The sequence below is a fragment of the Euprymna scolopes genome, chromosome 17 (genome assembly GCF_053919585.1).
Source record: "Euprymna scolopes isolate OS-2025 chromosome 17, ASM5391958v1, whole genome shotgun sequence".
Lineage (NCBI taxonomy): Eukaryota > Metazoa > Mollusca > Cephalopoda > Sepiida > Sepiolidae > Euprymna > Euprymna scolopes.
The window spans coordinates 67,660,262-67,672,844 of record NC_136498.1 but is presented as its reverse complement, the minus strand read 5'-3'; the positions used below and the strand labels follow the sequence as shown (position 1 = coordinate 67,672,844).

The window sequence follows — 12,583 nt, the reverse complement described above, 5'->3', positions numbered from 1 at the left end:
TTACTGTGACATAGGTTGACATATATTCGGCGGGTTTTTAATAGTATTTTGTATAGTTTTTTATTTATAACACCTTTTTCCAAACTTACGGTATTAAAGAGGGTGTGAGACGCCATCTTGAACTTTCGGGGTTTGTATTACTGTACACAGATTCGAAAAAGTTGTCATAAAACAAATATTTAACAAATAAATGTTATCAAAGGCAATATAAGTTACTTTTCTGCCAAACTGGATATATTTTTTGTGTTTTTATTCAATGTAACATATTTATTCAGCTCGAAAAACATACAGTGTTTACCGATGTATTCGAAAATTCAAGATGGCGTCTCACACCCTCTTTAACACCGTAAGTTTGGAAAAAGGTGTTATAAATAAAAAACTATTCAAAATACTATTAAAAACCCGCCAAATATATGTCAACCTATGTCACGGTAACATATATTGAGCGAGTTTTTAACAGTATTTTATCCGTTTTTTTATTTATAACATCTCTTCTCACACTTACTGTGTTAAAAAGAGAATCAGACGCCATCTTGAATGTTCCAATACATCGGTAAACACTGTATAGTTTTCGAGCTGAATAAACGTTACATTGAATAAAAACACGAAAAATATTTCCAGTTTGGTGAAAAGTAACTTATCTTACCTTTGATAACATTTATTTGTTATATATTTGTTTTTTGACAACTTTTTCGAATCTATGTGTACAGTAATACAAACCCCTTCGGAGGTTGGAATGCCCCCCCCCTAAAATGTACTTGGAAAAATCGATTTTATAGTGAGATTTAAGAATGGTTAGTCGAAAAAAAAAAGGTGAAAAACAAAACAAATAATCAATAAATAATTGTTACCAAAGGCAATAAATGCTACTTTTTTTTACTTACATGAATGAGTTTATTTTATGTTTTAAAGTATTTTCACGCGCTTTTCTTTATTTTTTAATAATCTAATGCGGGTGTGTGGGTGCCAAATATCTCCAGATTTTCTAGAATTCCCCGCTAGATTGCAAACGAAATCTCCAGATCTAGCAGGAAAACTGCTAAATTGTAACACTGGTCACGTGACAGGAAGCGGTAATAAATAATTGCCCCCAAATAAAAAAATGGCCTCTCGGTACAAAGAAAAACACCTATTTATCATAGAAAAATTAAGTATAATGTTATAATTAAAAAGAAATATATAAAAACATACATGGATATAGTAAACATATTATACTAAAACGTGGAAGCCATCCGTCCAGTGGTTTTTTAGACAATTCCGAACGAACCAACAGTTACATTTTTATATATATATAGATATATATATATATACTCTTCAGAATAATGTAATGCAATGGATCTATTGGTATGTAAATCCAGTGATTATCGGGCTTACAAAATATTATTGACTGTAATATTTTATAAAGACAATCCCAGCTAAATGAAAATTGCTCAATATACCAGATAGAGCAAATAAATCATGATTTAGTAATTTAAATTTTATGATGTGAAACGGTAAAATTTCAAATCTAAAATTTTTATTATATGCAAGACAAAGAATCCATTTCAATAAGTATATCTCCTTAACCTATGGGTAAACATCAAAATCCTATAGGTTAAGGAGATATATTTATTGAAATGTATTCTTTGTCTTGCATATAATAAAAATTTTAGATCTGAAATTTAACCATTTAATATCATAAAATTTAAATTACTAAATTATGATATATATATATATATATATATATATATATATATATATATATATATTATTAATTGAAAGCTATGTTAGTTTTTCAACTTAGATAATATCATATTAATTTTTCTAATGTGAAATTTGTTTGAATCTGGAAAGGAAACAAATAATTTGCTTTATCAGCTTAGCTGCTTTGTTTGTGGAGTGAAATATGTTTGTATAAAATAAAAATGGCATAAATAAATATATAAATTTACCTTTTCTAATGGATTTCCATGAAAGCTGAATGCATTTGTAGCAATTGGAGAAAGAATAGAAGACTTTTTGGAATCATTACTATCATGCGACTTGTGTCCGGAGAAAAGAGTTTTCCTAAAACTTGTTTTCGATTTATAATCATCTCCTGCGTATAAGGGTGAGAATTTCAGATCATAGTCTTTCATTGGAGTACTGTGGCTCATGTCTTCTTCAAGGCTAAAGTTGCTCATTGACGAAAGAGATTTTTGCTTTTTATGACGTTGATTCTTCTCCAAGTAACTTGTTATGCTTTCTTCTTGTTTATCACTGTTGCTCTTAAGGTCATCAATGGTCAGTGGTGAAGAGAAAGGCATCAATTTCGAACTATGACTACTCATGGGCTCAATTGACTCAATGGGATCATCATTTAGAGATGCAATTGAACTGTCGTTGCCAGCTGAGGGAATAAGAAGCTTGGGATCTTCTGTGTTGGGCAAACTGAGTTCAAAATCAGAAATATTGGATTTATTAAAGCTTGGTGTCCGATGTTTACGGCGTTCAGTGATGTCAGATTCTATCTCTAAGATGCTAATGTTGAGTTTTGATTCATCAGGAAACATTACAAAAGAATCTGCTCTTTGGATTTCAATACTATCAGACAGGAAAGGTTCCTGGAAAAAAAAAATGACAAATGTATTTTTATTTGGTTTTAGATATAAAGTAACAATAAGTAAGGATATTCAGTTAAAAAAATGTTATTTTAAAAGAAATACTTCATCAAAAAATACTCAATTGTGAGATGGCGTAACTCTTATCTAAAGTAGAACATACATTCATTGACCGTAGGTTCATAGCCATTGGTATTGAAAGTGATTAAATATTTAAATAAAAAAGATAACATTTTTGCTCAGTTCGTCTAAGTATAGTTTTAGGAGAGACAAGACAACATATAGTCTAGAAAAGAGAAAAATATAAACAAAGGTGTGAACGAAAGAGGAGTAGAAAACTGTCTACTTTGGCATAGCATAGTAAGATTCTATTCTAAAATTGCTGAAAATATTTTCCAAAACATTACTTGATGCAAATAGCTTCAAGAATTTTCAATATGTTAATACATAAGGAATAGTATTTAATCCAGTGCGAAATCTCTTTCATGGTATTAAGTTGAAATTTTGTAATTTCAGGTTCAATCTGAATAGAAAGGTTCAGTTTAATATCAAATTATAAAGAGTTAGAAAGAGATGACATTTTCAACTAAGGAGCTCAAGCCAAACTTATAAGTGGCCATTTGAGGTTGAAATAATTATTTGCAATCTTAAAATGAAACAGTTTTTTGTGTCAGCCATGCAATTGCTGATTAGCATAGTATGAAGTGAGATGGTGCAATGTGAAAAAGTAACCATAATTAGATTTATATCATATTTCTTTTACAGTGTTCTGAGTCGAAGGATGAGGACTGATTACTGCGGAGGGAAGCTTAGTCACTCCTACTCTCATGCTGAATTATTAAGTAAAAGGAAATCAGCTGCGTGGGTAAAATATAAACATTGGGGAATTCGAAACAAAATCAAGTTTTTTTTTTTGTGGGGTGAGGGGGAGCACATGGCAATAATCAGACTAAAGTACATATGACATGGATTTTATTTACAAAGCTATACCGGTCAAATAAATGAGGTAATTCTTGTTTTACCACACTGACAACTATCAATATAGTTTTAAGTTATCTTTTCATAGGACATATCTTTAATAAACTTTTATTGTCAGTTTAAAAACTAATAGTTTTAATTTGAATTACTTCCCTTAGAAATGATAATTTTGTTAATAATGTAATAACTTATTCTATTATTTTACGAAAGCACTTTAATTACTGTTAATATCAAGAAAATTATTGGATATATATTGGAAAATAAAATTGCAAATGAATAACACCAAGCATTAATTTATTATGAACGGTTTTAAAAATTGTTATGCAAATTAGGCATAGAAAATGTTGTTTGGATTGTTGCTCTCTAATATATATATATATATATATATATATATATATATATATATATATATATATACACACACACACAGTATTTAAAAAGACTATGTTGTATTATTGATTTGATCAACTATGAGTTGTTTTGATTGGTAAAGATGTTTGATAAATAAAAACTTCCACATTTATTTATTTAGATTATATATATATATATATATATATATATATAATCAAAGTAGTAAGTTATAAATATATATATATGGCAATTAAGCTACAAAGAATATTCTGCATTTAATTTTCATGAGAATACGTCAGGTTCAGATAAGCCTGACGAATTCTGTGTAGCTTAATTGTCATATATATGTTTATAACTTACTACCTAGCTCTACCTATTTATTGAGCACTGTTGCAGTAAATACTGCAAATTTACACATAAAATTATATTTTCATATATTAATTTGGGATAAAATTAAGTAGTCATATATATATATATATATATATATATATATATATATATATGGGAGGAACCAAGAAGAATTAGGAGAATTCTTTAAATGGAGATTCATTGGGATAATAAAAAGCTCAACAATTGAAGTGGAGCTTAGATATAGAAGGAAAAAAGGGGGGGGGAAACAATACAAAAATATACTAATGCATATAAATTCCTTTATATATATAACGGGATCTAAACTTTTGGAATATTATAATCAGTATTGAAATAAAAAAAAAAAAATTGAACCCGATTCCAAAAACGATTCTTTTAATTTTTTGTTAAAAACTTCATTTCTCATTGCTAGTACTAATCATAAAATGATAAATATTTGTTGATTTCAAACTACCAGTAAAATTAAAATTTATAGATCATAATAACTAACATTAAAATGGCAGAAAAAAAAAATGAATTTTTTAAGAATGGTTTAAATAAGAAAAAAAAATAGTTCAAGTGAAAAAAAAGATAGATAAAAATCTCACGAGTTCATCAAAATCTTGGATGCAATAAATAAAAGGGGAAACAGTAAGAAATTTGTCAAATTAAAAAAAAAATATATATATATACATTGAAAAGTAGAAGAGGATCTTCACTAAATCATCCTCTTCAAAAGAAAAAGATAATTTTAGAGTCGAAATCAGAACTAGAAAAATATTGTAATCGTCCTATCACTTATCTATGACTAGTTTTTTTAAAAAAATAATATTGTGAGTTTTGCAATCACATTGGATATTATTTTACTTTAAAATTAGAAAAATTAAAAATAGTAATACAAAACTCAGAGCCAAAAGCATGCATACACGGTGTGTGCCTATACTAGCCATGTATATAACTAAGCAAAGACAACATTTAAAAAGCTTGTATGCCTATCTGTAATGTTATACACTGAAAAAATGTCGTCATACTGAATGCATATATAACACTTTCCATCACATATCAAATAAATATTATTAGTTTCATCACTTGAAGCGGCAAAGGATTTTACTTTCAGAAAATCTTATTCTCCCTAATTCTGGATAGCCTTCACATTTGCCTAAATGGGCATGCACGTTTGTCTCTCTTTGGTTTGCGGGATATAGATTATTATTATGTATCCACCAATCTCAAAAAATATACATTTTTTTTTTTTGCAAGGAAGTCACCTTTTATCAGGGCCAACAGGCCACTCGAGTATAAGGATTAATGAGTGTATGGTGATCACTGAGAAAACAGTGTAGTGATCGTGAGTGGTAGAAATTGGATAGAATATTATTATTAAAAAAGATGGCTCAAGAAGAACTTGTTTACATTGGACTTGAAGACAACCATGTTGTTGTCAGTTGGAAAGTAGGCCAGCGAAACAGAGTTCCACAAGCTGGCAGTTTTAGAAGTGTAGAGCATTCTGTAGTAGAATCAAATTGACATTTACTGGTATAAGGGCTCCAACATCTAGTTGACAGAAGAAAAAACTTTTGCTTAAATGTAGAAATATTTATATGATGTTCGTCCATCACTTAAGATAACCATGATCATGCAATAATTCTGTGGGTCCAAAGGTATCTCTTGCATGTGAGACACTTGTGGGATGATTCTATAACAAAGGGGAGGGCTGACCGCTCCATTTTTTCTAATAGTATGCTTCTTCTTGCGTTCATCAACGTGTGCAGATTCAGCAATTCTAGCTCCTGTGTGGCTGAAGAATATATGTACTTTGGCTAGGTTTTTTTCATAAGTTGGAATATATACCGAACTGTTTAAGGGAGACCTTCATGTTGTCCTTGAACCGTTTCCTATGTCCTCTGGTTCTTTTTCCTTTGGACAGCTCACCGTGAAGGAACTGTTTAGGGAGTCTTGAATCTGACATGGGCCATATATGACCACCCAATGAACCTGGCACTACTGCAGCATAATGTGTACTGACTTGTGTCTTACCAGATATATTTCTTGTCTTGCCACTTATATATCCACTGTTAAATGTTTTTGACTCCTGATGGGGATATGACACCAATGATTTCGATGATCGTTTTTATAACCACAAGTCATGGTGAGCAACTTTGAAAAGCTTCCAAAATTATAAAAATTGTTGAATTTTGGATTCAATCAGTTCGCTGCCATCTTTGTTACTGGCAATTACACTCAGGATCTGATCTGAACTGCTTCTTTGCCGCCATCTTTGTTACTGGCAATTGCACTCAGGATCGTACTGCACTGCTTCTTCACTGCCATCTTTGTTCAACATAATGTCTCAACATTTAACATCTACAATTATATAAATACCACTTTGTGTGTGTCAGAGAGAGAGAGAGAGAGAGAGAGAGAGAGAGATCCTTATAGACTCTGGAATGGCTGAACAGATTTTCTTTAAAATTTACAGAACTTTAGTGTATAAGTCTGGGAGTGATCTTAGTTAAGTTTTGTCTCAGAATACCCCAGATAATTACCGATAATCGAAACTTATTTTAATTTATCATTTTTTCCATGTCGTCACTTAGCAACAATGATAGAACGGGCTGTGAAAATTCTACTGTGGGTAAGTTGAGAGTGTGATTTTTTTATTTGCATGACATGGTCTGTAGGTTCAAACTCCACACATAAATTAAAAATTTTTTTTTCATTAACTGCAAAGAATTTTATAAGACTTGAAAATTTACGTTTTTTTTTTTTTTTGCATGACAGTCTGTAGGTTCAAACCCTGCACGTAAATTTCTTAATGTTTCTTTTTCATTAACTGTAAAGAAGTTTATATAAAATACTTTTATAAAAGAAAGAGTAGGTCCTCTAGAGTGCAATGTAGAATAACATATTTTGGACTAAGTTACTGCATGGAGGCATGTGAAGCTTCCTCCCGGGCGATTTCACAGATTTCGATGACAAAAACATAGGAATGTGAAATATTCGTTGATCATCATTCAATCCCAGGCAACGTCAGGTTTCCCTGTTAGTATGAATATATAAATAGCATATTCAAGCATGAACTAGCAACCAATCAGAACCCAAAAAATAGACTTTTCCATCTATGCATACCAACTCTAGCTTCTAACCTCAATTTATTTAGTTCAATTGGCCAAACAGCTGAGCACCGACTACTAAATCCAATAAACTCCCATCAGGGTAATGCTGAATAGCCTTTCTAATCATTAAATGATTCAAATCGTTTATTGAAAACAGAACAATGAATAGTAAACATACCTTGATGCATTTTTTCTTTTGTTTAATCTTCTTCATTTGATAATCTGAGCTGAAAGAAAAAACGTTTTCTTTGTCATGGCTGGGACTGTAAATTTTCTTTGGACGTCCTAGGCTGTTAGCACCAAATGATTTGAGAGAAGAATTGTGATCAGTTTTTCCATCTTGCTGAAGGAAATTGTTGTGACTATTTTCTTTGATGGGCAGTTCTTTGTTAACTGGCTTTTTGGCTTTATTGGCCTTATTCCCTCTGTTGTTGTTAGGGCTATTGCTACGTTTACGCTTTGGAATGCAAGCATATGAACCATAATAAGTGGACTGTTTTTTGATGGTGTACGTCTTTTGGACATGAATCTTTGGGGAATTTGATTTTTTAGAATTAATCCAGCTGACTTCACTTTGCCTGTCAAAAACAGTAGAAAATGTTTTGAAAATATAATCAGCATAATGTAAATTGACAAGTTAGAGAATAATGTCATAATTTATGGAGTAAAAATTATAATACTATAAACGAAAATTCTCAGTTTGTAATTTTATTTTCACAATATTTTGTTTTACTTACTGTGTGTGACTGGTATCACCCAACGATGATGTTGTATCCTGTAAAAAATAAAGAATCATCAAATAAATACAAGAATGCAAATCAGCCGTGAGATTGCATATCTCCACCTGAAAATCTAAGGATGAGCCAAAGCTTATCGTGATCTTACTCCTGCAAGTTGTCATGGTTAAAGTCAATGGTTAAGATTATATAAGATGTGAGACTTCATTGGCTACAGTATGGGCCAAATAGTGAATCCCAGTGATAAACAGAACAAAAGTTATTGCCAAAAGTTTGACTTTGACCGAGATATCCCAAAATTAAATCAATTCTAAGTTAAACTAGGACCGATATTTTGTCCAAGTTTTATGATGATTGGTCAAGTGATATGGATGCTAGTATGCATGCAAACAAACTCAACTGTAAACATAATATATCTCCATGAATGTATCATAAATAACAATTATTTCATTAAAGTAAAGAAGTGTGCCACTAAAATTGATTGTGCATAATTATAAGACTTAAGATTTGAAAGAGATAAAAAAAAACATAAAATATAGAAGTAAATTATGATTAATTGGTGGTCCAGAAGGAGAATTAAGTATAATATACATATTTATATACACTTTCTCTCTCTCTCTCTCTATATATATATATATATATATATATATATATATATATATATACACACATACTTACACAGGTAACTGATATTAACTAGACATGCCAGTGATAACATACAGCTTTGACATTATTGACTAGCTACAAGAATACATTAACAGACTAGACACTAAAATGAGAAAAACGTCCAAACTGTGAGTGTGCTTCAAGGATAGATCCTTAGACCTTTATTATTCCAGATATTTATAAACAACCTCCATGATAAAATTGTCTCCAAGATGAGTATATTTGCTGATGACACCATGCTCTATAATAGACACAAAGGCAAAATGAACGAACACATATCTTAGGCAAGAGCTTAAAGTTTAGAGAATGAACTCTAGTCTGTGGGGGAACATGACATAAATGGATGGTAACATTTAATGCTGCTAAGACTAAGCTTTTGTCCTTTAACAACTACAAAAATCTTCTCAATCACTGACTGTCACAACAAATAACACCCTACTTGAGAGCCCATCCTTCAAACTCCTCAGCTTAACATTTACAGGCAACATACGTTGGAACAAATACATTGAAGACATTGCCAAGGCTGTTGCAAAGACAGCGGGCTTTCTCTACTGTGCTAGAAAATTACTCACACCTGAGAGTATCCTGTATCTCTACAAAGCCACCATTCACCCATGCATAGAATATTGTTGCCACATCTAGGCTGGTGCATCTATCAATTGTCTTTCTCTCTTTTAGACAGAGTCCAAAAAAAGAGTCTCCAACCTAATAGGTTCACATTATCAACCAAGCTCCAACCCTGTCCCATCACCACAATGTAGCATCCCTGTACCTGTTTTACAAATATTTTAATGGGATGTTTTCTGACAAACTCATAACACTTGTGCCTCCTCAATGTAAATACTCCCGCCTAACCAGACTAGCAGCAGTCTCTCCTTAACTTTAGAAATCCCTAGATGCCGGAAATCCTTTTACTCTATAGAGTTTCTTTCCTTAAACTCCTGGACTTTGGAATTTCATCCCAGTCTTCTGCTTCCCTGACTACATTGACATACAGAAATTTAAATGTAATTTGAACAGACATCTTGCTGCTCAATTGCTCACATAGTGCCCAAAATAGTGGCCTCTTATGGCCAAGTGGTAATATGTCTTGTTTGAGGTGAATAAAAGTAAAAGAAAACTGTTTAAAAATCGATACAAATTCTTTAGCTACTAATGTCTTGCTGAAAACTAACAGATTTGCAATTGAGGTTGTGCTGGTTGCATCCACAAAATGATGAAACATATCAACTTGATAGAGTTAGAAGGCATCATTTTTGCTTTTTAATGGCAGATGACAATGTATCAGTGCAGTTCCAGAAAGGCAACACTAAATACTAAAGCAATGAAAAGATATTCATACAGAGATGGCGTGATGCAATTCTAGAGCCTAACAAAGACTATAAATAGTCTATGGATATTAAATTAGTCAAATTCAATCACAATCGAGTGAACAAGATAACTAGTTCCATAGACATGTTGAGCTTCATTCAGATAATAGGTACCCAGTCATCCTAGTGCCTAACGTACAATGTATGAAAATTGTATCCCTCATTTTTAAAGTTTGCCATACGAACTTGCAAGGAATATTAGATAGTTAAAAGGAAAGTGTGCTGCAATTGGTAGCATTTGAGCATGAGTATTAATCATGTGCAGTGATAGTAACAGATTGTGACACTACCTGGTTCATCCTATGGCATCAGCTAATATATAACAAATACATTCTCGATTTGGACCATTGTAAATAAGTGGGGAGTATGAATGTACTAAAAATAACAATATTAGAGCAATGGTTCCCAACCACTGTGCCGTGGCACACTAATATACTGCAAAGCGATTACTGGTGTACTGCAAAGAGATAATAGTTAGGAGCTATTTAATTTTATTTTGTTTAATAAAGACATTTAATTTCCTTATCGTAATGACACCCCTCAATTCAAAATTGTTGAATTTCTGGAATCCAAACGTTTCGTACATACTAATTGGTATTTTTTTTAATGGTTTATATTAGTAATGGGATGATTAAATGGAATATGAGTTTTTTAAAGTATTGGGAATTGGCATCAGAAGTTAATAATTCAGACCCGATTCCGATACCAAAACAATACTAGATATTGAAAACAGAATATATTGATTCATGTGAATAAAAATTCTCCTTATATAATCTTCTTTGTCTTATTTTATTGCAAAAAGGCTTTATGAGTAGAAAATATATTTTTTTTTGATAGGTGTGCTGTGAAAATTTAAAGAACTCAATATAATGTATTATATGTAAAGAAAAAGGTTGGGAACCACTGGTATAGAGGAATAGCATCACTGCTGAAGTCATAATGTGGTACTCTATTCAAGAAGCTATGTACTAATGTAATGCGTTAACTAAATATGTTATATGATTAACTGAACCAGAAACCGAAATTTACTATCATGACCAGAATGTGAAATGGACAGATGCAGTAGCATCACTTTGCAGGGTCTCAGATTAGTTGAGTCAATTGAGAAACCTGATGATGCATTATTGTGACCACAATACACTCGATACAATATATGATTTGGCAAAGGACAGGTTGGTAAACTAATCAGTTTTCAGGTTGTGCTGGTTAATGGAGTGCCACCCATGTGAAGAATCTTCATCCAAATTATGGATCAGTTACCTAGGAAGAGTATGGTGTTGATACTTCAGGGCAGAGATTGGCGATTTGCCCAAGGAAAAAGTAATGAACAAAAATAGTCATTTTAACTATTTCAAAATGGCCACAAATTACTTAAAAACAAGAAAACAAAAATTAAACAACTGATTATTTATTTTTAATAAATTTGTAATTTAACATGAATAGAATCCCATGACAAAATTTGAAAGAAGTGTTTAGGGAGACAATTGACCTAATTGGCAGTGACTGAGTAATTTGTTCTGATGTAGATGGTGAGGCTTCAATAGCCCTTTTAGTTTTTTGGTTAACAGGAAGCATTTTTTTTTAATTTAAAAATTGATGCAAAGGGTGTGAGTTCCATTATAGAAGCGTTGATTTAATTTGAATAAATAAAATACACATCAAGTGTGCTTGAAAGCCTAATCACAACGCAATATTAGGAAAATAAACACCCTTGACGTTAATCTCACATAGCCAATGCCACGTTCAACATTTCAAAATACAATACTGCCTTGATAGAGTTCAAAATAGACTTCGTAGCCTCGTAGGAGATGTCCTTTTCTCTTCCTTGCAACCTGTATCTCACAGAAGAGATGTTGCGAGTTTGTCTCTGATGTATCGTTATTTTCATGGAAAGTGTTCGACTGAGCTTCAATCTTTGGTCCCCCCTCGCAAAACTTTCACAAGAAACACTCGTCTAGCTGTAAACACTATCAATAATTCCCCCCACTCTTTATCTGTGCCTAAACCTAAACGTAGATTCCATGAACAAAGCTTCTTTCTTAGAAATGCACGCCTGTGGAATTGTCTTCCGTTTTCCTGCTTTCTGACTGACTACAATATGGTTGTGTTCAAGTCTAACGTAAATAAGTTCTTGATGAGCCGTTCCATATAAGTTATCAAATTTACCAAATTTTCATTACTAATGATTACTATATTGTCCAATTTCTACTGTACACTCTTTAACCCTTATCCTTGAGTGGCCTCTTGGCCATGATAATGTGGTGATGCCTATGTAAAAAAAAAAAAAAGAAGAAAAAAATACAACCGCTGAGAGACAACACACAGATCTTTACAAAAAGACTTTTCTTTCTCCAACTTTACAACATGGCAAGAAAGAAGAAAGGGGGAAAAAAAGAAAGAAAACAACATACTGGATGAAGTTTGACTCTGAAATATAT

At 31.8% G+C, this 12,583-nt stretch overlaps 1 protein-coding gene across 1 annotated transcript in view; it reads right to left on the bottom strand.

Annotated features, from left to right (window-relative positions):
* The window catches only part of LOC145296767 (uncharacterized), a 242,404-nt gene that overhangs the window by 37,884 nt on the left and 191,937 nt on the right, over positions 1-12,583 (bottom strand). The window contains exons 29-31 of the mRNA XM_080142821.1: positions 8,110-8,147; positions 7,551-7,950; positions 1,932-2,582 (exon numbers count right to left, since the gene is read on the bottom strand). Coding sequence (XP_079998947.1) covers positions 1,932-2,582; positions 7,551-7,950; positions 8,110-8,147 — 1,089 coding nt within the window. The remainder of the gene's footprint in view (positions 1-1,931; positions 2,583-7,550; positions 7,951-8,109; positions 8,148-12,583) is intronic.